General features: G+C 41.1%; 2 protein-coding genes across 2 annotated transcripts in view; both read right to left on the bottom strand.

Annotated features, from left to right (window-relative positions):
* Nucleotides 1–1379: 1379 nt before the first annotated feature.
* On the bottom strand, nt 1380–13103 carry shc3 (SHC (Src homology 2 domain containing) transforming protein 3; the record flags this gene model as incomplete). Its single annotated transcript, XM_079234824.1, has 12 exons — nt 1380–1508; nt 1638–1963; nt 3307–3498; nt 3615–3708; nt 4084–4237; nt 4344–4473; nt 4557–4608; nt 4746–4799; nt 5803–5922; nt 7332–7395; nt 9499–9569; nt 12474–13103. The coding sequence occupies 12 exons, from the start codon at nt 13101–13103 to the stop codon at nt 1380–1382; spliced, it is 2016 nt and encodes a 671-aa protein (XP_079090950.1).
* A 10254-nt stretch (nt 13104–23357) lies between these two features.
* Nucleotides 23358–25980, bottom strand: part of sema4d (sema domain, immunoglobulin domain (Ig), transmembrane domain (TM) and short cytoplasmic domain, (semaphorin) 4D) — a gene marked incomplete at its 5' end in the record, with an annotated part of 29237 nt that continues 26614 nt past the window's right edge. The window contains 3 exons of the mRNA XM_079235618.1: nt 23358–24036; nt 24928–25019; nt 25230–25442. Coding sequence (XP_079091744.1) covers nt 24016–24036; nt 24928–25019; nt 25230–25442 — 326 coding nt within the window. The 3' untranslated portion in view covers nt 23358–24015. The remainder of the gene's footprint in view (nt 24037–24927; nt 25020–25229; nt 25443–25980) is intronic.

The raw sequence follows: 25980 nt of genomic DNA, 5'->3' as shown, positions 1-25980 counted from the left end.
TAATTAACTGTGACCCGTGAGGCGATAATGTATTCCCCTGTGTACGAAGCTTAAAGTAATACAAAGCCAGCATCTTTTGCGACTAATAAGTAAAAACACAAGATAACTGAAGTGAATGGGACGGGCAGGGGTAAACAATTATTTCTGTGATGACATCTAGTGGCAATACAGTAGTCTTGCCATAAGACATCGGCACACTGAGAAAAAAAATAGTTTTTTGTTTAACATCAATAAGTGAAGGTGATCCAATATTAAACATTAAATTCTGTATATCAAGTGCACACTGTCTGTCTAATTAATCTTAAGTAAAAAGTGTTAATTACATCTCAACACATTGATAATTCATCTCGGTACAACCGACACAGATGATCCGACTGATCTGACTTTCTGATTGTGCTATTCATGTGTGGTCATTCAAATAATAACTTAAAAGTTCACCAAAAAAAAGAAGAAGCAGAAAATGCTAATTAAGAATGTGAGAATAACCATTTGCGTGACTCAAGCCCCAAAACTAATCATTTACTACACACCTTAAAGAAGAATCCAGAGAAAACCAATTCAGAAATAATCACTTGTTTAAAAGCATAAATATTTTTTACAGTGTCAGCATACACAAGCACCCCTTCCAAATAAAGGGGTATCGAGGTCTACGAACAATGTCCACAAGAACAGTTGATTTTAAGTCATGCGACTGCAGTGACACAAGAAAATACTTCATAAAAAAAGTTTCTTTAAAGCCATTGACAGCACTATGAAGGATGTCTGTTTGCACCCCAACACTTTGTGACTACTGCAAAGCAAAACACATTCAGGTTCCCCAATAAAAGCAGATTTCATATAGTGACTATTTGAGTGAGCCTTCACACTATTGGTGAGATTAAAGGAAATCTTCCCTAAAGTAATTCATTATAAACAGCATTTGTTCTTGTGTCCTCGACCTCTTAGCCAACGGTTCCTGTAGAAATGTGGTTGTGCTTGACAGACAAAACTAAAATTTCAGATTTTTATTCTAAAATACTCTTGTTAACACCTCTTTGAGGTTTGATTTGCACTTCCTCTAAACTACAAGAACAATTGTCTTTTTTAAATCTTTTAAAACACCAAATTAAAATAGTATGTCCAAATGCACCTATGTCTTCTCAAAAATATAGCATTTCAGTCATCACAACAAAATAATAACAGTTCTATAAATATTTTTTTTCATCTTTAACAAATCTTGTGTCTTCCAGTTTCTCCAGTAAATAACCACGGGCCAATTTCCCAACAACACTGTCAGCGCACATCCTTCAAGCGTCTCCTCTTCGTGTTTCCCCTTCAAGTTTCAGAACGACAGGAGAGACTGTTCAGAACTTCCCATTTCCCATCAGGCATTGCAGGCATCATTGTTTCCTTCCAACAGGCTGTAGGAGACACAGTTCACTCCCAGCGGACACAATCGGTAGATTGTTGTCACGATGATGGCCAATAAGATGGCTAATGCTGTCAAATATATGATCTTTTGTCCGTACCTTTAGAAAAAGAGACGGAGATGTAAAAAGTCAGTTATGGGCCTAATATGGAGTTTCATTGAAGCAATCTTTCATCCCCTCATCAGTACCTCCTGAAACACACTGACGTGCCCTTTAACCCCGTCTTACCGTGCCCTCAGGGTCCACCAGCAGCAGGTGTTTGGCGAGTCCATTGTGCATGCCCGTCAGTACGAAGGACCCTGGGTTGGTCGTGCTCGTACGAACCAGGAAGTCCCCGTCTTCTTTCAGCAGTTTTTCGGCGTCACGGCGGCTCATTTGGCCGTGGTACCACGTCTGGCCCTCCAGCTCCTCCTGCGCCCGCAAGGCCACCGAGCGCACGAGAAGAGGGCTCGAGTTGTCCACGGACGCCGCCTTGTGGAGGCCGGAGACCTGGGGCTGGGCTGGCCCCTGGGACGGCGGATGGGACTGGGACTGAATGGCATCCTCGAAGGGCTCTGGTATAGTTGAAGGCAGTGGCAGAATGATGAGTTAACAGAGGAACGATCTCTAGTGCAGATTTAACTTGACATCTTTCAGCTGTCTAAGCGTGTAAACAATGCTAATCCATGATATCAGCTACTAAAATAGTTAAAAACCTAAAGATGTCTCTGAAATACAAGATCATTGGTGCTTAAACTTAAGAAGTGTCTTAATTTCAAACTGTTGTGGTATTAATCTATCCCACATCTATTTCTATTCACACTATTTCAGTGATCAACAGGTGGCGGTAGAGTGGTGAGAAACGCAGCAATGCACAAAGAAGAAGTAGAGCTCTAGCAACTAAATATGAATGTGAACAATGCAGGGTTTTTTGCATTATTCACTATTACATTTTCCGCCCAAACATCATATTTCAACGAATTGCGTCACATTAAAGAAACTTTCTATTTCCCTACTGTTTAAACCAAATGGAATAAAGAAAGCAAAGCCACTGCTGTGGTGCTTCACCATTACATAAAGACACATAACAGAAAGAAAGATAACCGTGAAATGTAAAGCATAGCAGCTCAAGGAGGATTTATAAAAAAAAAAGAGCAGAAGATGATGATGTGCTAAATATGTCTACCCCAAAACTATATTGAATATTCATTTGGTAAATGCCCTGTCTTGAGGATAGACAAAAATATGCATGCATGCCTTTTTTCTGAATTACACAAAAATATTCTTCTTAATCTACAAAAATATTCTTCTTAATCTATGAATGTTTTATAGATTAAGAAAACCCAGGTTTATTTGGACAATTTTTTTTCCATCTCTACACTCAATTTGTATGCAAATCTGTACTTAAACATATATTTAATACATATTTAATAACCTAATACATAGTACTGCAATTCATTACTTATTCAATAGCTTTACAAATCAAATAATTAATTTGTCCACATTGTATTGTGCAATAATCTGCTAGAGTTTGTTAGTGGAGGAACATAGTAAAATGTGACTGTTAAAAGAACTACAGTAGGTGGATAATAACTCCTGCACTTTTCAGAAATTATTCATACACAGTTAAACACAACTTTATGAAACAGGTCTGTTATGTATAATAATAGCAAAGCTAAGGTGCAAGTTGAAAGGAGGAAAGAATATAGCTGTGCACTGACATTAGCGCTCCTATTGTCTCCATACTGATATGGTGTTATTAATGCCATACCGACGTCACCGAGAAACAAAAGGCCACGCATCCTCTATCATTAACAACTCTGATCAGGAACTCATGCCAATGTTACTCTGAACGCACGGCGCAGATCTTAATGAATCCGCTACTCAAGTCACATGACCAGCAGAAACCCAGACTTACTCATGTCAAACAGGTCCTTCTGCGGGCTCTCTTTGGCTGCAGCCGCCATGCCCTTGGTCACATGGTCCGCCTCTGCCTGGAGCGCTGCGAGCACCTGGGCGTCAATCTGCTGAGTGTTCACGTACGCCGGCATCTCTCCGGTTTTTGGTGCCGGACCTTTACTCTCGGGAAGACTGCTTATGTCAAATGATCCTACAGTAGGAGTTTTGGAGAAACAATCACAGCCAAAGTGTTGAGTTGATGACATTCTGCAGAGAAAAAACATGTCTCACGTATTTAAGTAGTGGGAAAACGTTGGTTTTTCTTACCCTGTTGTATGAATATAGACTTTCTTTCATCTCCCCAGTTTTCCCCACAGTGCCGCCCTTGGTAATATGTCTGATCTACTGAACATGGGCCCATCTGATGATACACAGGTACAGGTATCAGTTATGTGGTTCTCACATGGGGTACATGAAGGCACAAGTATTCAATACAATATGAGTGTAAGTTCATAAACTGAACCGTATATATTCTATATTAAATCAGACACTGACGGCACAGCGCTGTGTATTACATCTTGTTTTCAACCAAAAATGCTTTGCACTGGTTAGGAAGAAATCGGCTGAAAAACATATTTAACATGGGGTGATATGGACCATGACCATTAACATTTAAAACATTCTCAACATTACTTGTTATTGGAACTGAGACACCTCCACATGACAACTAAAGTAAACGTATTCTAAACTTACTCTGCTCAAGGTCCTAGTTCAATCCACATAAACTGAGTTGTACCTGGCATCCATCTGGCGCTGCATTCTGATTTGTCAGCCGGGTGTCTATAAAGCCTCCAGGAGGGGGCATCTTGCCAGGGATGTTGTTATAGTAAGGATGCTCTGCTGACTCCTCCTCTTCCTCCGTCCATGGCAACTCCTCCATGTTTAATACCCTGGGAAAGGACGAGGTTTGATCATGAAACTCAAAGCTGCAAACGTGTGTGTGTGTGTGTGTGTTAGTGAATATGTACATTTGCGAGTGTGTCATGAACATCTCACCTGTCATGTGTGGAGGACAGTTTGCCTGACGGACACTGCAGGTACTGCTGGAAGCGAAGGTCAAAGGCCTGGCCAATGGTGCTGATGACATCCTGGGCCAGCCCGTCAGAGCACTCCAGGATGTGACACGCTGACGAGGGCGGGAGCAACACAGTTTAATAAGCAGGTTGCGTGAGGCGCTCTCTATAATATATCAAAGGAATGCACACATACCTCTTCTGTTAACGGGGTCCTTTGCTACATAGGCAACATAATCTGTTGTGTCCTAAAAACAAAACAAAAAAAAGACACAAAATACCCAAACTTTTAACTTCTGGTTTCTGGTTATCAATGTTTGTTATGAAGCAGTTGCTAGTGATCACAAGACAAAGTTAATATGGCACAGGCCATTGAGATACTTACAGGATCTCCCCCTGATGCAAAGGAGATGGACTGCATGTGATGGTTTGCTATGATCTGTCAAGAACACATTTATGCAGCACATGTGAGTGTTCAAATGCCTCTTTATACACACACATAGATACAGATGCACATGCATGCATTCTGCACACATAGTGTAAAATGTAAATCAGAATATGGTTGATTTCTTTGCCTTTCCCCAATAATTAAATGAGAGATAACTGCCCGTATCTAAGGCAACGTGAGGCAGCCATATTGGAAGCATGCAAGGGTCACATGAGGTTGGTACTTGTTTAGTTTGAATGCAGCTATAACTCTGAGTTAAGGAACAGAGACAGCAGAACTGATACTCACGATATCAGGAATGTTATTCTGTCGTGTCTGAATTAATGTGTCGGATTATTAATTATATGTATTATTTTCCAATTTGGCACCATCTGCTGGCAGTATCAAGAAAGACACAAGGGTAACAGCAAAGCACACTGTGACCACTGCCCACCCCCACCACATCGACCACTATTTAATTACCCCTATAAGCAAAACATTAAAAATTTAAAAATAAAAGTCAGGCTGCCAACCTCCTCCGGTTATTCTAGCAACATCTGGAGAGGTCATGTGCTCGTGCTGGTTACATTACATAAACCTCCTTATACAACAATCCTAAATTCTATTAAAAAAACACCTTGTCACTCCAGCAACAGCTAAAAATATGTTCGACCATTGCATCAATCTAAATTTAGAAACTAACTTTTTTGTTTTGCTTTAGAGATTCATTCTAATCTTGACCTTGGAGACACACACTGTGTGGCAAATATTCTAAACCACAAGGTCCCCTTACTTAGCTCGTCACGGAGCCCCCCCCCCCCCCCCCCCCACACACACACACACACACACACACACACACACACACAAATACAGTATATATGGTTTACTAGGAGGTTTGTGTAGACCGCCAAATATAATAGTGCTACCTTACTATTTTCCTTAATATAGCATTTACTTTCTATCACATAGGTGGCTCATAGAGTCTATTGTTGTTTACAACAGGTGGAACACTGACCTGTTTGCAGTCAGGGGTCATCAGGTTGAGGCTACTGGTGGATATATTTAGGTTGATGGACATGCCAGCAAACTGCAGGTTGCTCTTCCCCAAGATACTGGACAGAGCTTTTGATGGTGGCTGAGAGGAATAGAGGAAGACAAAGACACAAATGAGACAAGTTACCACAACAAAGTCACTTCTTTACCAATTACACAGAATATCAAAAAGGAATAATTAAAAAAAAAAATTGCTTTCTTGCTGAGAGTTAAGATTTATATCACTCTGTGAATATGAAGCTACAACTAGCAGACGGTTAGCAGGCAGACCTGCTTAGTTTAGCATAGCGGTGTCCAAGCGTAACAATATCCAACTACCAGCACCTCTAAAGCTCAGTAATTGAGAAGTTATTTCTTCAAACTATTTCTTGCCCAGGCAAGGTGACTTTCTGGGGTCTCCACTGGCCTCTTACCAGGAAATAGTCTGGCACATTAAAACCTTGTGTAAAACAAGAACTCATGAGATGTAACATGCTAATTTTTAAGCTTCAGGGGCCCTGCAAAGTGGATTTGGTTACCTGTGGACAGAGCCATGCTTGTTGTTTCCCCTGGTTTCCAAGGCTTTATGCTAAGCTAACCTGCTGCTCGCTGTAACTTGTAAAATGGCAAACAATTTTTTCATCATTGCCATTTCCCCACGAGTAAATGCATACAGCGGAAACATTATTGTTCAATATGTTTATCGATTACAGCAATGCAAATTTCCTCTCGTAACAGTTTAATACATAATGCTGCTGTGAGTGGTGATTTTGATTAAGAGACGAGCCAAAGACGCCAGATAAAATTAGCCAAACCCCATTAAAAGTGCTCAGCATGAAGCTGATGTCACCAGAGTACATTTGTCACACAGCCAACACAACATTATCTTATGTCTTACATCTATTCTGAGAGAGAAACTAGTCCATCCTGATTGTGTTCTATACTCTTCTCTGACATTTGAACAAACTCTAGAGAGCAGAGTAATGCTTCATTTCACACCCCACATTAAGACAGTCTCCTCGCACACCGTGGACACACACCATGCACATGCACATGGAAGACAGGCGCTCACACACACACACACACACACACACACACACACACACACACACACACTAGGCTCAGCCTCCTGATCACAGATATTGTGCACTACATGAGTCACTAAGCACTGTGCGCGGTGTGCAATGCATCGTGGGCTGGAGCTACGCCCACGCACATGCAGTCCCATACCTCTTGATCTCTCTCCTCAGCCTCTCTCTCTCTCTCTCTCTCTCTCATCATTTCTTCCTCTCTCCATCTGTCTCCATTTTCTCCCTCTTTTTACATGAAGGAAGTATGAGAGAAACTTGCGATGCTATATATAGATCGTGGAAGGGTAAATGAATATCTAATGCTGTTTCCTCTTTTTTTCCCTCTCTACTGTACCTTTCCGTTCACTAACATTAATTTTCTCAGCTTCCTCAGTGTGGGCATCACTTGCTCCCTCCATCACCCTCCCTCCCTCCCATGTACCTTTCTCTTCCGCAGAGCTCCTTTGGTTCCTGGAACAGCCTCACACACCAGGCTGATGGCTTCCCTAGAGGGAGGACGAGAGGAGGGTGAAGCCAAGATGGTGACCATAGACCGCCACAGAATCACTGTTATTTTTCCTTTTTTTTTTTACTCAGTTACTACTCATGATTATGTACTTTGCCAAGAACATTTTTATTTTGCTATCTTTGACAGCCATGCTAGTGGTTCTATGAGGCTGTACATAAGCACAGCAGAACTCTCAGCCAAATGTCATCATGCTAACAGTGGCAATGCTCCATGCTAATGTTGAGCCAAAGTTAGCAATCATCACAAAGTACAGCTGATTTCTTAGTGGTTTCGAATCGTAAGGTAAAAATGGAATAATTCAGGTCTTTGTATTTTTTATTTTATTATGGCTATTCTTAGTCTGGTTTGTTAATTACTTGACGGTTCAGGAATCCTTTGGAAATAAAATATTGGATAGACAGTAAATGCAAGTTCTTATATTTGTTGTGCTTAACATGCACGGTCTTGTTCTTTTATTGAATATATTCATTGCTTTATTTTTTTGAATCTATTGAATACCTGTTGCTGCAATCTGTTTGGATTTTTTTTTGTTTATTAGTCTATTAGCACGAGAGGAAATAAATATATTTACAGTGAGCCTGAACTCTACAGGTTGTTAAAATGAAATCCCCTTGGCCACAAGAGTCAAGATTCAATATCCAGTGTAGAGTATTTTATATGGTGCCGTAGGGAATATTACAAATGCAGAGCACCTCTCGAAACCATGCAACTAGTATACAGCGCTTCACATTATAGAGTGAAATCTAAAATTGTCTTTCAGATGTGAAGTGAACTGTTTTATCCGCGCTATCGTTTTCATGTAAAAGACAACAACATATGGATTAAATAGTGGCTAAAAATAGAGCTGCTTTGATGCAGTCAAATCAAATTCCCCCCTGAAAAGAAGTGAATTCGGTTTCATGACCGAAACAGAAACGTTCAGTTCTGTATCCTTTCTACGCAGATAAATCACACACAACAGTAGGTTCTTTCAGAAAGGCAAAATCTAATAATAGCAAGATCATGAGACATAACATGTTCTCTCTGTTTGTCTCTCTCTCTCTCTCTTTATTAGAGGCAAACAGAAACACACGTAGAGAGAGAGAGAGAGAGAGAGAGAGAGAGAGAGAGAGAGAGAGAGCTAACGTAAGTCTGGACTGACTTCAGGAAGTCGAGCATAAAAGTGGACATGACACGAGCCGATTCACGGTTGGCCTTTGCTTCGCTGCACATTGGTCAATGATTTAAAAGACACACATGGAGTCACAGAACATTCCATGCAAACAAATTGTGATAACAGGCACCTTAAATATAATCTAGATACATCAAATATCAAGTTACTTTTTTTTTTATTACAGATTGAACCTTATTAATACTGAGAACTAATGTTCTGCTTGTACACTATATTCGTTTATATTTGCAAAAGAATGACAGAGAACAGTGATTTATTTTTAAAAAAAATAAGTAAATAGTTTTCAATACTAAACGTATGTAATAATAACCACTAAAACATTTGGTCACCTGAAAGCTTTTCACTGGCCAACTTACACTGATAGTACAGTTGATAAAAGTTTTGCTAAAAATAAATTCTGCTATTTTCTGTATTTCTTCTTCATGTTCTCTGCTGTTCGTCTACTTTCATCTCTTAGTCACTCAAATCATTGTGTGTCTGCTAAGTACACAAGTTATAAACAGACACAAACCCAGGTCAGAGCATAGATATCATTAAGCTAACTTGCTAATGATAAAAACAGTATTCACCAAGTTCATTCACAACATGGCAAACCCATAATGTCCTATTCTTATAAGGTACGTTTAGAGTTTAGTCCAAAACGGTTCAACAATCTAATATTTTAGACCTGGTATGGACTTTTTTTTTAAGACTGTCAAATAAAACCTCTAATAAATCATTTTAGATAGTTAATAATTATGTTAAGTTGTTATTGTGAACAAATACACACCAGACATAAGTGTGTTATGTTTGAGTATCAACAAAAAGCAGCATTTAGTGGCATCATTTTAAAGTTAGATTTACTGAGAGTTCTTTAAAAACATTTTTGTTAATCAAGTGCATCATAAAAAGTCAGAAGTGTTCCCATACCTGGTAATTTGTGATCTTGTGTTGAAATCCAGGGATCTCATCGACCGAAGGACTTCTATACAGCCCAGATACTGGAAAGAAGAAATGTCAAAAGTTACATTCATAACAAGCACATAATCTTGTACAGAAAATATAAATATGCCTGAATTATTGCATTACCAATCCAAACTCACTAAATCCAAATACCTGCAGTCCTTCACTTAAAACAAACTCACAACAACGTAAACCTAACATCTAAAAACAGGCACTAATTCCAGAAAGGAAACATTTGACTGAACCGATCCGTACTGGTGGTGTTTCACCACTAGGAGCGCTGTGGAGCAGTGTTTTTCCAAAGAGAGGCCCTGCTTTGTTGCATCTTCTGCACATGCTTGAGGACACACATGACCAAAGGTCTGCACACCTTCCTGTGGCACGTCCAAAAGAAGGCCGCTAACTAGCAAACATGGATGTAACACACACAATGCGTTCTGATTTGTTTAATTACAATAAAACTCCACAAGGTAATGTGGAAAAATCAAATAGCACCCACCCAACCACCCACATTGTGGTGAAAAAAACAAATAACTTCAAATGTTTTGACAAATGTTGTTTTGACATTACAGTGTTGTCTTCCACTGGGTCACTTATTAATATACAGTCTGCACAGAACACACTGAGAATAGATTCAAGTGATAAACACTACACTGATCTTATGAATGGTTATATAAGGGATGTGACTGGATATTCATTTAATTTAACTTAATTTATGATCCTTTCATCCAACCTTCCCAAATTGACTTAAACCTGTATCTCATCAGCAGATGTGTATCGTGGTTTTCTACTTTCTAGTTAAAAACCAAGACAACAAAGGCCAAAAGTTAATATTGCACAGACTGAGAACATTTGATGCTGACAAGTTGCTATCGTTATTAGAATCACATTCATAATCTGTCTGTAAACAAAACAGACATCCAGACACCCTAACGTTTTCATTTTCATATTTTCAAGTTATTAGAATCATAACTTTCAGATTATGAGGCCCCTTCTGTCCAGTAAGCGTTTTGCAAGCACCAGCAAACAAATAAAAAATGTCAACATGATTTTTTATGTTATCTATTTTCAGAACACATTGAAGTGCACTTTCAGCAGGCCCCAAAATATATCTCACGATTCTAAAATTGGTGGAGACCTATTCTGAGCTCAACATGAACATGTTTTTCTCTCATGCTGTACAACAAACAAATACATGGTTCACACAGGAAAACTGAACTTCAAATTATTTATGAATATCAATGGGAAGCCAGCTATGAAGAGGCCATAACTGATCCCAGTGAACAATACAACCTCTATATGGTTTCAGGTCCTTTAACATGTACTGACAACTACAGACGCATACACAGTTAACTTTATAACAAACAACCTGAAACATAGTCATTATAACATTAGCTAGAGCTATTGCCTACTGGAGTTTTGATGTTTTGCTCATGAATTTAAGTGTCTCTGTTATCATTTAGTTGCACTCAGGAGAAAAGATGTATCAAAACGTGTTGTTAGTCCATAATGTGTCCTGTTGCTGAATTAGAAATGTTATATTAAACAGTCCAGTTGTGCGCAGTCTAGACAGGATATGTCAGGTCAGGAGGACAAAGCACTTATCCATAAATACCGCGTGGCTAAAGGTTAATGCGATGAGTATTAATAAATGTGGAATAAAATAAAAAAATATGCACAGAATAAGGACGAGGAACAAACGTGAAATAAATAAATACAATATACTAACAAAGGCAAAAAAAGATGGGCTTTATTATTTAGTTTTTTAGCTTGTTTTGCATACTGACATGGGCAAAAAGTGAGTGTAAAAAGTGTCACTGTCAATCCATGTCCCTTTAGAGTAATGGTGCATGATGTGCGAGGAGTGACCACATGACGCTAATTAAAAGTGCTGTGCGCATAACACCACATTGAACTCAATACACACAGGACCTCAAACCACAGGAAAAGCAGAGGGTGGGGGAGCACCGACCGGACCCATTTCCCCTCTCAGTGAGGATGCTTTCAGCGGCATTGACTGGACAAATAAGCGCTGCCGTCCTTAATGCAGTTAATGGAATGTCACGCTGGTCACAGATACTGTCGGCTTTGTTCGGGCAAGTTGTGGTGGGTGTCACATGATGGCAATCATAGTGTGTAACTTGATTTGGAATACAACACGTCACCGAGCAATCCCCTCCAGTATGCTCATCCAGCCCCCCAAAACCACCTTGTTGTTGTATGTGCAGCATTGATAAAAAAAAAAGATGCACACTTTACTGCCAAGTTATTGTTTCAGTGAAAATGGTTTGTTCCATTTTTTTCATTCACTTTACACCTTGAAGAGCCAGGGCTCGGCATCATCGCTCCTCATGCTAGTGACTCATTGCCGGCATGATGACATTCACAGCTCTCATACTTGTGCGCCAACTTGTGCTGCTTTAAATGATGTATGAAGGCTGAGCAACAACAACGTGAGCTACGGCTGCAACCAGACAAACATGCACTGTATGTTGTTTTTCCCATTTTCACCATTTCACTGTCTGCAAGCAGAAACCGCCATAGAGCTCATAGAGATGCACAATGTACAGAATAACATATCACCATGGTTACAAAAGCATAACGCTGTGGGTCCACATACATAAGACAGACTTGTATGAATTGAAATGTTTACAGTATACTCAAAATGACACTGATAATCGCTGTTTTTCCTCTACTTTCCCCCCAATGTTAACCTCTGTATTTCCTGAATTATTCAATGCCTATTTTCTGGTTGCTGCTGCTGCACATTCTGGTGGAGCCAACCTACATACGCCCACTCAAGGGCATGTTGTTATGTACCAATACAACATTATCTCTCATAAAGCTAGTATCCCCCTTGCATGTTGCTGAGCTTGAGCCATTGAAAGAAAAGAAAGAATGGAAAAGAAGGGGATGGCAAAAATGGAAACGAGACGACCAACCTTCACAATGTATGTCACTCCTGGGCCAGAGATCTTCTCGCTCGAGTGTAGCCATCCTCTGGAGGGTTTGATCACCAGTCCACCACCTCCACCTGGATTCCAGTCCTCTCCGCCGGGCGGGAGCTCGTCCAGCCTGCTCTTCTTGCTCATGCTGACGGCTGGCTCCAGCTGCAAGCAGGGGGTCGAATGAGAGGCCGAGCTGCATAGAGAGCCGCCCACCCCAGAGGCTGCTGCCGTCGCCGCACTGGGGCTCGGGCCACCGGAGCTGCCTGAGCCCGATCCCCCACCCCCCTGCAGCTTCGACACAGCCAGGTCCTTGACAGCCGAGGGCAGACCCTTGATGCCCAGCAGGCTGCCTGAGTTGCTGAATTTCAGGCCGGACACCTTGTTGATGAGTGTACAGAGGGTGGTGCCTCCATCTTCCAGGTGGTCAGAGCCGTGGCCGGCGGGGGTGCTGGAAGCGGTGGTGGTGGAGGAGGGCTGGACCTCAGCCGGGGGTGTGTAAGATGTCTCGGCTGCAGACTGGGGGGTGGCCGAGACCTTGGGGTTCATGGACAGGCCGTGGAGAAGCTCATCGACGGATGTTACTGACTCATTCCTGAAGCGGTTGTATTTGGTACGGTGAAGCATACCCTTCTCTCTCTTGCTCTCTCCCCTCTCTCCACCAACCGACACGCACAGCCTGCCTCTTTCACAAGTGTGCTGGCAGACGTGGCTGAGCCGTGCTGATTACCCTCTCCTGTAACATAGCAGCAGCGGTACAGGCAGCAAACGCCTTTTAGCAATCACAGGCCACCTGACTGTAATTTTCTCTATTGAGGTTACAGTGGTGGTTGTGTTGAGCTGCTGCTGCTGCTGCTGCTGCTGCTGCTGCTGTCGCCAAAGTCCAATCTACTCTCAGTAAAATCCAGAGCTGCAATCCAATCCGTCAGATAGAAATATACAGACACAATCCATGGAAACACAGCATTGAGGGAGAGGGAGAAGAGGATGGAGAGGAAAAAGGTCTCTAAAAGGCTGCCAGTGTTGTGGTGCAGCTTGTTTGGTTTCCAGCGGTGATGCTGCTGCTGATTTCCAGCCTCAAAAATCCAAAAAGTAAGAACAGAGAAAGGTCTATGTTGTCGATGATCACGGATACTGCGAGGGAAGAGCAAATACTCTCTACTGACTGCTGCCTGCCGGCTCAGAGCTAAAGCATGACTCACTGATCAGAGAAAACCTTCTCAACAAAAGGCTTGCTGAACACTGCAAATCACTTCCTGTCGGAGGGAGAAAAAACCTCCCACTTACAGCACACTAGAACCAATCAATTTTTAAATTCCCCAGTCTGATATTTATTCTCTTTAATTCTTTCCTCCTCATTTGTCTTTCTGAGAAAAGGAAATTAAGAATGAGAGGAAGCTTGATTTATTAACTTCGTAACATAATTATTGAGAACAATCAGCTTGAATTCAAGTTATACGCAATTAATATCCAATTGAAATGAATAAACTGCTAAATGTTTAAATAAAAGGATGATGCACACAATAAACGTATCACAGAAATGAAATGACTAGTGCAAACTAGCGTCCATTTAATTGATAGCCAATCTTTTAGCAAAATAGACAGATGTCTTTGTTTCAAAAATTAAATCTCTATTTAAATGTTACATAAAGATTTAATTTTTTTTGAATGGGAAATAAATATCTATACCGTAAGTCACTGATAGCAACAATACAGTAAAATGTTAGCATGACTGGAAATACGCAACATCATTAATATAATGTCCATATTAATTTATAATAGCTGCAGAATATGGGCAGACATCACGCCTCAGTTATGTACTAAAAAAACCATGACTTCTTAAAATACATGTGGTTTCTGCCCAAAATAGGAATAATCAAGCATTAATGCAAAAATGAATAAAGCATTTTTTTTCCATTAAATTTCTTTTGAAGCACTAATTCAGTATTCTGCAACAAAGGAATTAAAAAAATGTCACAACAAGGAAGCACGTTCAATCTCACAGCTTGTCTAAAATACCCAGCAATTGGTCCAGGTTGAATTACATGAATGACACAACTGAAAAAAAACACAATGCGAACGACATGTTTCTCAGGCAGATGAGTCAATGAAACAACCAAACGGATAACAGAAAAAAAAGACCCACGAGTCTCCTTAAAACCAGCAGCAATGAAGCATCTTTGTCTCCCCGGTAGCGGAAAGCACACAGCCAGACACCATTCATGTAAAATGTCCTCAGGAGCATCTAGCAAAGCTGAAAGACTGACACTCATTCATAAGCAGCTTCCGCTCTCACTCTGCTGCAGATTTCGCACTGCAGTCCCTCCCAACATCTCTCTTTCCTGCCTGGCAAATATAGAAAAAAAAAGAAAGCACGTCTGCCTTCTCTCCTCAGAAAAAAAAAGGCAAACACAGAAGCAGGGAAGAAAAGGCAGGCCCCTTAGCAAATCAAAAGAGGAGGCAAAAAGATAGAGGAAAAGAGCAGAGGACGAAAAGCATGCAATATTTAGTCTTTTATGTGAATGAAATAGCAGGCTGGCATACCAATGTTTCTGTGAATGGAAGCAAGGCCTTTCTGCCTCTGCAAGGCAATCCCTTGGGATGGCATGGTCTTATCCAATGAGGAGCTGGCTGGATGACTCATTCAGGGGAGGCTAGCAGAATAGTGGAAGATACCATTCCAGACGCAGGTGTACATTTTGTTTTCTCTTGACTGCCCTTTAAAAACGTTACGTACATCTTCAGATATGAGTTGTTAGCATGATTCAATAAGCCAATGTTCTGTTCACAAAATAAAAAAAACGAAAAATATCCAGAAAAAAGACATTTGAAGGAAAGATGCCACCCCCGTGATTTTGATTGTCACCATTAACAGCTTTTTTTTTTACATTCATGTGAACAGTTACCACCTACACATTTAATTAGCAATTTATTGTTTATATGCAAGAGGGCAGATAGTACAAATGTACTAGAACAGCAAATGTATTTTGGATTGACAAATTTGGTCCACATATTGGGGGAACATTTGTCTTTTGAATATATATATTTAGCATCCTATTTGATTTAATTATTAGAATGACATCCTGTATGCTAATGTTTTATATGTTCTTGTTGATATTTTAATAATTTATAATAAAAGTCCTCTGCAATTGTATTATCCTTTGAGATGATGATTGTCTATAAGAATAAAACATTTAAATTACTAGAACAAGGACAGATTATATCTTGTAAAATGTGTGTCTGTGCAATATCAAACAGCAGCAAAGGACTATAAAAATCACCATTTTGCAGTTGTATGGTGGTGTCTCGCGGTTATTCATCCTATTAACCCCAAGTCCCCCTCTAGGGGGGAGAAGCCCTTCTAGAGGCCTTAGTGAGGTCTGTTGTAAGAGTGAAATCCTGTGCACGGAAATAACAAACAGGATTGTGACAAGGGACAACCTTGGCAAAGGCCAACAAGGCCAAGGAAGGGTAAGGGTAAGGGATGTTTATTGTCATTGTAAAAAACATACAACGAAATTAAGTTGGCGACTCATCAGTCAGTACAGCAGTAACAAGTAAAAACATGTATAAAAACATTAAGACGGGACATTCTAATTTAAAACAAGACATTTAAAAATAAATAACACGTAAAACACAGGCATCAATGGCTTAAAAATGAAAAAAAGTGTTGTGTTATTGTCTATTTGTGTCCCCCCGCAGCACTGTCCGGTGTGAGCTGGGTGGGGTGGTAGGTGTGGGGGTGATGGAGGAAACTGCTCTGGGGGAAAAGCTGTTCCTCAGCCTGTTAGTCCGGGTTTTAATAGTCCTGAATCTTCTCCCTGATGGCAGTGGAACAAACAAAGAGTGACACGGGTGTGTGATGTCTTTGTAGATGTTGCTGGCTTTCTTCTGGAGGTGGCCAGCATACACAGTGTCCAGGTCAGGGAGGGTAACTCCCACAATCCTCTGTGCGGTTCTAACCACCCGTGCCAGGTCCCTCCTGTTCTCTGCTGTGCAGCTGGAGTACCACACACTAAAGCACTGGCAGAGAATGCTTTCTATCACACTTACTAGAAGTTAACCAGAAGTTCAGGGGGCAGGCCAGCTTGTTTTAGCTTCCTCAGGAAGAAGAGCCTCTGCTGGGCATTCTTCACCAGCTGTGATGTGTTCAGGGACCAAGTGAGGTCTTTGGTAATGTGGAGTCCCAGGAATTTGATGCTGTCCACCTTCTCCACCTCCTCCCCACTTATGTAGAGTGGAGAGGGTGTGGTCTTCCTGGATCTCCTGAAGTCCACTATGACTTCCTTGGTCTTGGTGGTGTTCAGGACCAGGTTGTTGTCCGAGCACCACTCAGCCAGATGTTGGACCTCCTGTCTGTAGTGTGTCTCATCATTGTTGGAGATGAGTCCCACCACAGTGGTGTTGTCGGCAAACTTCACTATTGTGTTGGAGGAATAAATGGGCGAGCAGTCCTGGGTGAAAAGGGCAGGGCTGAGCACACAGCCCTGCGGTGCACTAGTGTTCAGGATGGTGGTTGTCGATGTCAGGTTCCCTATCCTCACATTCTGTGGTCTGTTTGATAGAAAGTCCAGAATCCATGAACAGAGTGATGTAGAAAGTCCAAGGTTTTTGAGTTTATGCACCAGTTTATGGGGGATGATGGTATTGAAGGCAGAGCTGAAGTCAATGAAGAGCATCCTAACGTATGTGTTAGGGTGCTCCAGGTGAGATTGGACTGTATGAAGTGTGATGGAGACCGCGTCCTCCGTAGATCTGTTTTCTCGGTACGCAAACTGGTGGCTGTCCAGATCTGCTGGGAGGACGTTCTTGATGTGCGATAGTACCATCATCTCGAAGCACTTAGTGATGACTGGGGTCAGGGCGACTGGGCAGTAGTCGTTGAGGCAGGTGACTGCGGTCTTTTTCGGGACAGGGACAATGGTGGTGGCTTGAAGGCAAGTGGAGACTGCAGCTTGTTGCAGGGAGAGGTTGAAGATGTTAGTGAACACCCCTGCCAACTGGTCGGCACAGGCCTTCAGTGTGCGGCACTTTGTCTGGTTCCGCTGCCTTGGTGATGTCGATCCTCCTCAGAACAGACCTCACCTGGTGGTGCTGGAGGAAGAGTGTGTGCTCCTCCTCCTTAGGCTGGGTCTTCTCAGCTGTTGCTCCGCTGTGCTGTCTATCAAAGCGGGCAAAGAAGCGGTTCAGGGTGTCGGGGAGGTCACTGTCCTGACTGATCTGTGTGGTGCTGCTCTTGTAGTCAGTCAAGGTTTTAATTCCTCTCCACATGCTCCATGGGTCGTTGTTCTCAAAGTGTCTCTTAAAGTGTCTGCTTGTATCTGCGCCTCCCTGATGCCCTTCTTCAGGTACCTCCGGACAGATGGCTCATAGCAAAGACCTCGGTATCCCATATTCCCGCAGTACTACCCACAGGACTCCCTGAGGGACACCGTCGTAAGCCTTCTCCAAGTCCACAAAATACATGTAAACTGAATGGGCAAACTTCTATGACCCAACAGTCCTGCCAGGGTCTCCGGTCCCCCATTTAAAAAAATATAAAATGGCAACCACCACCACAGACTGCTACTCCACAGGCACTGTACCCGACTTTTACAAGACACTGAAGTGGTGCCAAAAAGGGCCAAACCAGCGGGTTCTCAGGCAGGTTGCCGCAACGACAGGCACCAATGAACACAGCTCCTGGCAGCCGCCTCGACATGGGGCAGGAGGCCTCAACCTGACATTCACAGTTTACCTTCATTAGACGTTTGGGTTTACAAGGTCTGTCCGGCAGCCTCTACCGCCATCTGAGATCCAACTCATCACCAGATGTTGATCAGTTGACTGCTCCTCTCTTCACCCGAGTGTCGAAGACATAGCCCAAGATTTGATGATACAAACTTCAGGTCTTCAGGTTTTCTGGTACAAGGTACACTTATGAACTGTCCTATGCTCAAACATGGTGTTTGTTCTGACCAATCCATGACTAGCACATAAATACAACAACAAGGCACCATTTGGGTTCAGACAGGCTGGTTCTCCCAATCACCCCCCATTGTTTCCCATCCCATTTCTCCATCATTGCCCATGTGAGTGTTGAAGTACCCCATCTAAACTAAATAGTCCCCAGTTGGTCTTAAGAGACACCAAGAAGGCGGGTTACTGTTGTGCATAAGCACAAACAACAGTCAAAGACTTGCACTCAACGACTCGCAGTCGCTGAGGGGCAACCCTTTTGTTTCCTGGGGAAAACTCCAACATAGCGGCGCTCATCCGGGGACTCATGAGTATCCCCACCTCCACCCTGAGCCTCTCAACCTGGGCAACTTCAGAAAAGGCTTGAGTCCAGGCCCTTTCCGGAGTTTGGTTCCAGAACAAGTGCTATGCGGGGAGGTGAACTATATCCAGTTGGTACAGCTCAACCTCCTGCAGCAGCTCTGTTGCCTTCCTTCCTTAATAAAATTAGAACTATTAATTCTGTCAAATAATTTTCATTGATCCTGCCATACAACCTTATATATGGAGCTAACGCGTATTAGCTACAGCGGATACAATTGATAATCACGGACTAGATATGAGAAGTCTGCTTTTGTCTATAAAACCAATAATAAATACCTGCAAAACTAATGACATTTGCAACATCTTCAGCTTTAATTTATGTTTAGGGCTAATTAGTAAATACATCAACATGGTGAAAACTTGGTAACATAAAGCATGTTAGCATTGTTGCATTCATCCCTTTAGATCTGCTAGCATGGCTGTTGGTCTTTCTTAGTTTATAATAATTTGTAAACTCACATACATAATACCCTAAAACTGTATGATTCACCTCCACTATAATCTAAATGAGGTGAGAAAAGTCCTCTTATTACCCCTGAAAAGGGGTGCGGATATATGGCTAGCCTGCTTCAGATTACGATGTAGACATGGTAGTGTTCAGTGAACTGGTGCTCAGAGATCCTGAGGCACTGAAACACCGTTTCCCTGCCACTGTGGAGACGAACAGAAGGGGGCTCAGTTGAAAAGAAAAGGTGGGAATATCTAGAACATCTGCTGCTGCTAGACTGGCCGTTGATGGCTGGTCACTGGGGGCGTTTCCTTTGCAGTAAGTAGTCTGCAGAGGTCACAGTGTAACTTCCTATAGTATATGATCGGGTCGATCTGTGGACAGGTCTAATGAATAACAAAGAAGATTATCCTCTTCCAATGAGATTATTCAAACATCTTCGCAACCTACAAGTAAGTGAGTTTTCTAAATAAGAATACCTGACAACATAAACATGAATGTGTCTTCCGCTTATTTCATATATGATTCATATTAACGAAGAGCATTCACAAAATATATTTTATGTTATATATAATAACTCATCCTAATAATCAGCCAAATGTAATAGTTGTAACAATAACTACTTCCAGTGAATAGGAACATAATGTTATTTTGCAATTAAACATGTGATTTAACATCCAATTTTCATCTCAATCAGACATACATTAGGAGTGAATGGGAAAGGAGAGACAGGGGAAAAGAGCATCCATTGGCAAGGAAAGCAGCAGACACTTCACTCCACTACTGTTGCCAGGTTACCAAAAACATTCAAAAAAGCAAGAGTTATTTTCAGACTAGCTAGAAGCAAAATAACCAATGTTACAGAAAGGGCAGACACAAGCAACTGGTTAAATCCAACCTTTTTTTTTCATCAAAAAGTTCATTATTCCAGGACAGCAATGAAAAGCTCAAGATTTGGCTTATAATTTAAATTGTAATGTTTGAGGAGAATTAACATTCACAATAAAACATTCACATATGGTGCAGATGACAATAGACTTTTTAGCATATTGTTAAGTTAAAAGGCAAAATACATAATTACAGCATTTCATGCATTTGTCCTGTCAAATATATTTTTAATTTGATATTTTCTAGATTAGATACGATGCTTTTGTTAAAGTTTACCAACTGTTGACACTGATAAAGGCAAATAGTGAACTTAAATAAGACTTTTTTTGTGGATGGAATGAGGAGAACTGAATGGTCAGTCGGACCATCTACATTTTTATAGTTTTCTGCATGATGAGACACAGGAACAAGACTTATACGATTGAAAATTGGTTCACACTCAGAAAACCAATATATGTTTCATCACGGGGACAGCGTGCCAGCTTTATACTAAAATAAATATATGTCCACTACATCCATTGACTGCCACTGGTTTTCTTTATTACTCCAACACTGCAGTGTTCTAGCAGCCATCTACTTCTCCTCCTGTGAGAGACAGCCCCCTCCCACTTTTATGACAAGTTATGCAATGATGGAAACAAACTGTTGACCCCAAATATCTATTCATATTATGTAGGCCAGGGACACCTTTATATTTGATGAAAAATACAAATACAAAGTTACTCAACATTTTGTTGCCATCGTGGTCACACTGAATGGAACTGTTGTCTTGCATCCATGGCCTAATGAGGCTGTTCGTGACCACGATTAATTAACATTCCTGCCTGTGGTTATACAAGTGTGTAATGTGTCTTAAAAGATCAATGTAACATAATAAAATGAAAAGCAAAAGGGAAACAATATTGATAGCCTACTTGAAGAGAGGCACGTGATGTAAAAAATTCCTGTGTGGACAATGTGTAGCCTTGAGAGCTCATTTTCATAATCACGTCTGGGGCATCATTTGAGCTTTCTGCGAAAGGTTCATTTAAAAAGTGGCAGATGCAGCAGAAGTACAAGAGGATCATATACGTGTGTATGTAGCTCTATAGACACAGTCACCTTATAGTGTGTACGCCATTCATCCAATACATTTAAGTTAAATCACTATTTGATGCAATACATGTTTAAGTAAAAACTAATTTGCATTGTTTAATGTATGAGATGACTGGATTTGTTTGTATTTTGACCAGCTGTCATTTACTGCCAAATATATGCCGGGCAAAATTTTAAAGTTGTGTTTTTAGTAATTTGTATTATAAACGCTTTGAGGTTCATCTATGCTCTTAAAAACTACAATTCCCAGAAATATGCATTGAACACATGAGACAATAGGTTTAAATATCTTTCACTGACTACCTTATATAGACTACCTACACATAAAAAAGATGTGTATGCTAATTGTGCTAATTTTATTGTAAGCATAATTAATGTGTCTTACATATGGTTTTGATCCAGCATACTTTCCTTGTGTAATGACATGTCTATTGCTCTCAGAAAAGTTAAACTAAAAGTCAAAAATAATCAAGACAATATAATAAAACATATGTAACCAAAAATAAGACAATGTAAGATGGCTAAATACAGGACAAATACAGCGTTGCCAATGTAGCTCCTCATCAACGGGCCAAAGTAACCTACTTCTGAATGAAGGCATACCTTGAAGCTGCAAGATCAACAGTTAGCACCAGTTCATCCGGCCGCAAACTGTGCCTGTAAATGGGCCAAGAGGCAACGTGCACATTGATAACATCTACGAACAACAACATGCATCTTGCTCAACGAAGTCGTGGGCAACCCTGCCACAGAGCAGCTCATCCCGGAAGTAAACGAGCGTCATCTGCTCTCCGTTGGCGCGATTACAAGGTGGCGCAGAACCTGCAGGAGGAGACGCACTGCTCCTGTTGCAAAAATGCCCTGCAAACCAATTCATGCACTGGAGATGTCAAGAACAAATTGGTTAAAGTTCCAAATCGGATTATTAGTCTACAAAATGGGACATTAACTCAATTGTATTATATTTTCTTGGAATGGAGAAAAGCCTCTGGTGCACTGCTGCCAAATATTGACACGGGACAACAGAGGTCATGCACTCACTCGTCAGTAAAGACTGTGTAGCCATTGTGAGCTGCACACATTGGTGGCTATATGTTCATGTTCTGAGAGACAGTGTCAAGCCCACCTGAACGTGATAGTCATCCCAAAAGATCATCTTTTTTGCTTTATAATTTTCAAGGTATGCATGAATGTGAATAAATGCTACAACACGTTTTTGTTAGGGCTGCATTTGTCATGAATAAAAAAGTAAACCTCACTAGTTTACATGACACACAGACCATGCACTGGTTTGTTCTCAAACTGGTCATCAGGATAACTTTAGAAATTAAAAACCACATTTTGTGAGAAAAATGCAGTTATCTGTACATATCATGTGTCTGTGATTTTCAGAAAATAATGTACCTAGTCAGTCGACATGGCTTTTGTTACCGTTATTGTGTAGAGATTAGAGATTTTTAAATCAGTATCAGATTATGCCTATACTAAACATGATATATTTGATAAATTGACCCTTGTGTTTTTTCTTTTCTTCCTTTCTGCCTGTGCTCCTTTACTTGGTCACACGAGGGCGATGTGACTCCAGTTGTGCTGGATAGCGTCACAGAGCGTCAGAGCTACTGGAACTTTTGCCTATAAACATTTATTTCCCAGTTGCATTTTTTTTTGTGATACATCAAGTGTCCTGTACTGAAAATTTAAGGGCGAACGTTTTTATCTGATCATTCCTAGTTTATTCAGAACACAATATTAAATGCCCATTTGTTTATAAATCAGTGAGGCATAAACAGCAGGTAAGATCTATAACCTACATTTAGAAAGAAAAGGTTTTCAGTCAAGGATTATATTCTAACCGTATGAAAATGTCATAACTGGCTTCCAAGGAGAAATGCAAGACGGTCGGTCGGTTAATAATTTAGATGGTAGAAAGTGTTTCTGTGGAAAAAGGCTGACGAGTGGCACTCTAGTTCAGAACCCGCAGGAGTTAGAACTTGTTTATAAAATGGGTGAATCAGGTCTGTGAATATTTAATCAGTCATCTGACATAGAACGTGTGTGAATATGCTTCATTCAAACAGGGCAAAGATAAAACAAACTATTTATTTTTTGCTTCCGAGGCCAACGGGTAGTCACATTTTTATTGTGAATTGCAGACAGAAATCAGTAAAGTGCACACCGTGAAAACCCATGCGAAGGATGGCTTTTTAGATGCTTGGGTTTTTATCAGAGATATGCTGTGGCTGAAAAGAACCCTACTTCCCACCGTAAACTTCTCCATTCCTGCAATCAAAAGTCTTTGACTGTCTGGAAGGGAAGAAAAAAAAAAAATACTATATAACCTCAAGTGAACATCCAAGACCTTGGTCAAAGTAACCAAACTATTTTACAGGCCACAGATGCTGCATCACTTACACAAATAGATCAATGCTCCCCATAAACCATCAGTGTTTTTGTTCCATACAAGCACTGCTTTCAGGATGTTCATTTTATCAATAAAAATAGAAATAAATGCATATTCGGTGAAAAGGCAGCACACACATCCTCCGACCGATGACCTTCATCTACTAGTCAGCTTTGGAAGGAGTCCCAACGCCATCATCACAGCCAGGTGAGCCCCTCCCCTCTCCCGCTGCAGGTCGGTGTCGTGAACTCTCCATCAAACTCCTACGTAAGAAGTGACACCGTGTGTGTCAGTGTCCAAGGTGTGGTCCACCTGGGCTGAGTGAGGACCGCGTTCACAACCAGATTCTGCCGACACAAGTGAAGCTCGCGACGTCTTCACAGAGCTCAGTGGCCATCACAGCTTTCCTGTGGAGGGAAACAGAGTTGTACTGTACAAGAGGTGGAGGATGTTCAACTAGCCTGGTCGTAGGTCTCCGAGTCACTGCCCTCTCCAGGGCCCATCTCCAGTTCCATCAGTAATTTATATAATAATGAAAATAAAGATAATTCAGTCTGAAAACTTGCATTAAGGGCGCTTGCGTGTTTTTCCGTTCAAACTAGATCAAACTTGTTGCAAGTAGCACATTTTCAATCAAACTTAAGAGAGCGTGGATTTGAGACTTGAAACTTTCATGTTTATCCAAACGTGTTCATTACAGGTACAGATGGGTGATGAAACATTCCCTTAATGATGGAGACTGAGTCCTATAAATAGATTTAATGACTTACTATCAATAAGAAATTCAGTAAGTTTGGTGAAAATGTATGTCCTTTTAAAAAGGAACATAAGTGTTTTGTTATCAGAACACAATTAGCTGAGTGGGGTTAATAAATCATGTGGAACAGAAAATGTGTTAAAATGTAATGCAGTTAAATGTGATAAAAGTAGTTCATCCCCAAAAACTGGAGGAATGGATAGTAATTGTGTTAAATAAGTGCGCCGTTTTTTTTAATCAAACTTTGACAAACAACTCCTTCAAGAACAAAAAAAGTATAAAGTTAATTTGCAGAACAGTAAACACTATTTCATGGAATATAAATCAGCTGGCTTTAGCTCTGTGTACCTAATTATTTGCCCCAATAAATCTGGACTTTGCACTTCACCAGTGCTAAAATAGATAGAGCTCAAAACTACTCGCCTAAAGCCAAACATGCAGGCGGATTAAAACGGATGCACATGTTGCAAGTCGACCTGGGACAGTAACCATTATGGCGTTGTGAGAAAACACACTCATGCATGAACATAGATAGACCTACCCAGGCCTTTTCCCATCTTTTGAGCAGTTGCTCGTGCTCTGTGAGTGCACCTCTCCACTGGTTCAAATCCCTGGATGGAACGCTCTCCTCATCTGTCAAATGATAACGTCTTTTATGGAAATAATGGCAGTGGCATTGCTGAAACCAATCCCAGGCACTCCATCACCTCTCGACATGGGTTACTCACAATATAGCTCACATTTTGGAGACCCAAGTGGTTTTTAATGCTCAAAATACTTATAGTCAAGGTACACACACACACTGGACATTTTCACAACCATACAAGCTTCAGGTCCAGATACCTCCAATAGTGAGGCGGAGGTCCACCTCAGACATGTCATTTCCCGAGCTGGCCTCAGCGACACAGTGGTAACGGGCGTCCTTGATCAGCGGCCCCTCTCGGAGCCAGCTGCTCACTAGTACCTCCCTCTGGCCCACCGGCCGGCGGTACTCCATTATGGGGGTGTCCAGACTGTGTCCATTTATTAGCCAGTGAATGTGCACATCACTGGGACCTGAGGGACAGAATAGGACTTCATGTTGATCTCCCCCCACCCCAATGGTCGAGACACTGACACACAGACGTACTGTGCGTACGGGATATGGGAATAAGTGCCTTTGGTAGGTCCATTTGTGGCTGTCAAGATTAGAAGTGTGATGTGTGAGATAAAGATATATACACACACATATACACACACATGCAGTGTAAAAGTATGCCTGATCTCATCACTCATTCAGTGCATCTTGAACTGATAAAGCTAGATTTTTCAGAGCTGATATAGTTTACACAGAATTCCTATAATTTGATTTTGTCACCGATATTTATGTGGTTTATATTTTCAGTATATGCAACAGGATCCTAACCCTTTGGCCACTTATCGTCAGTAACGAGTCCACATTTCATTAAAAAAATAATGATGACTTTCATCAAAAATGTAACAAAGCCAGCCAGTGTTGAAAACAGTTGACAAGATTTATTTAGCCTCACTACCAAGAGAAATAGTCTCAAAACGTCCCCTAGATTTATGTACATCTTCAAATGGTATTTATCCA

The sequence above is a fragment of the Taurulus bubalis genome, assembly GCF_910589615.1.
Source record: "Taurulus bubalis genome assembly, chromosome: 19".
Lineage (NCBI taxonomy): Eukaryota > Metazoa > Chordata > Actinopteri > Perciformes > Cottidae > Taurulus > Taurulus bubalis.
The sequence above is the reverse complement of the archived record's forward strand: the minus strand, read 5'-3'. Positions and strand labels throughout refer to the sequence as shown.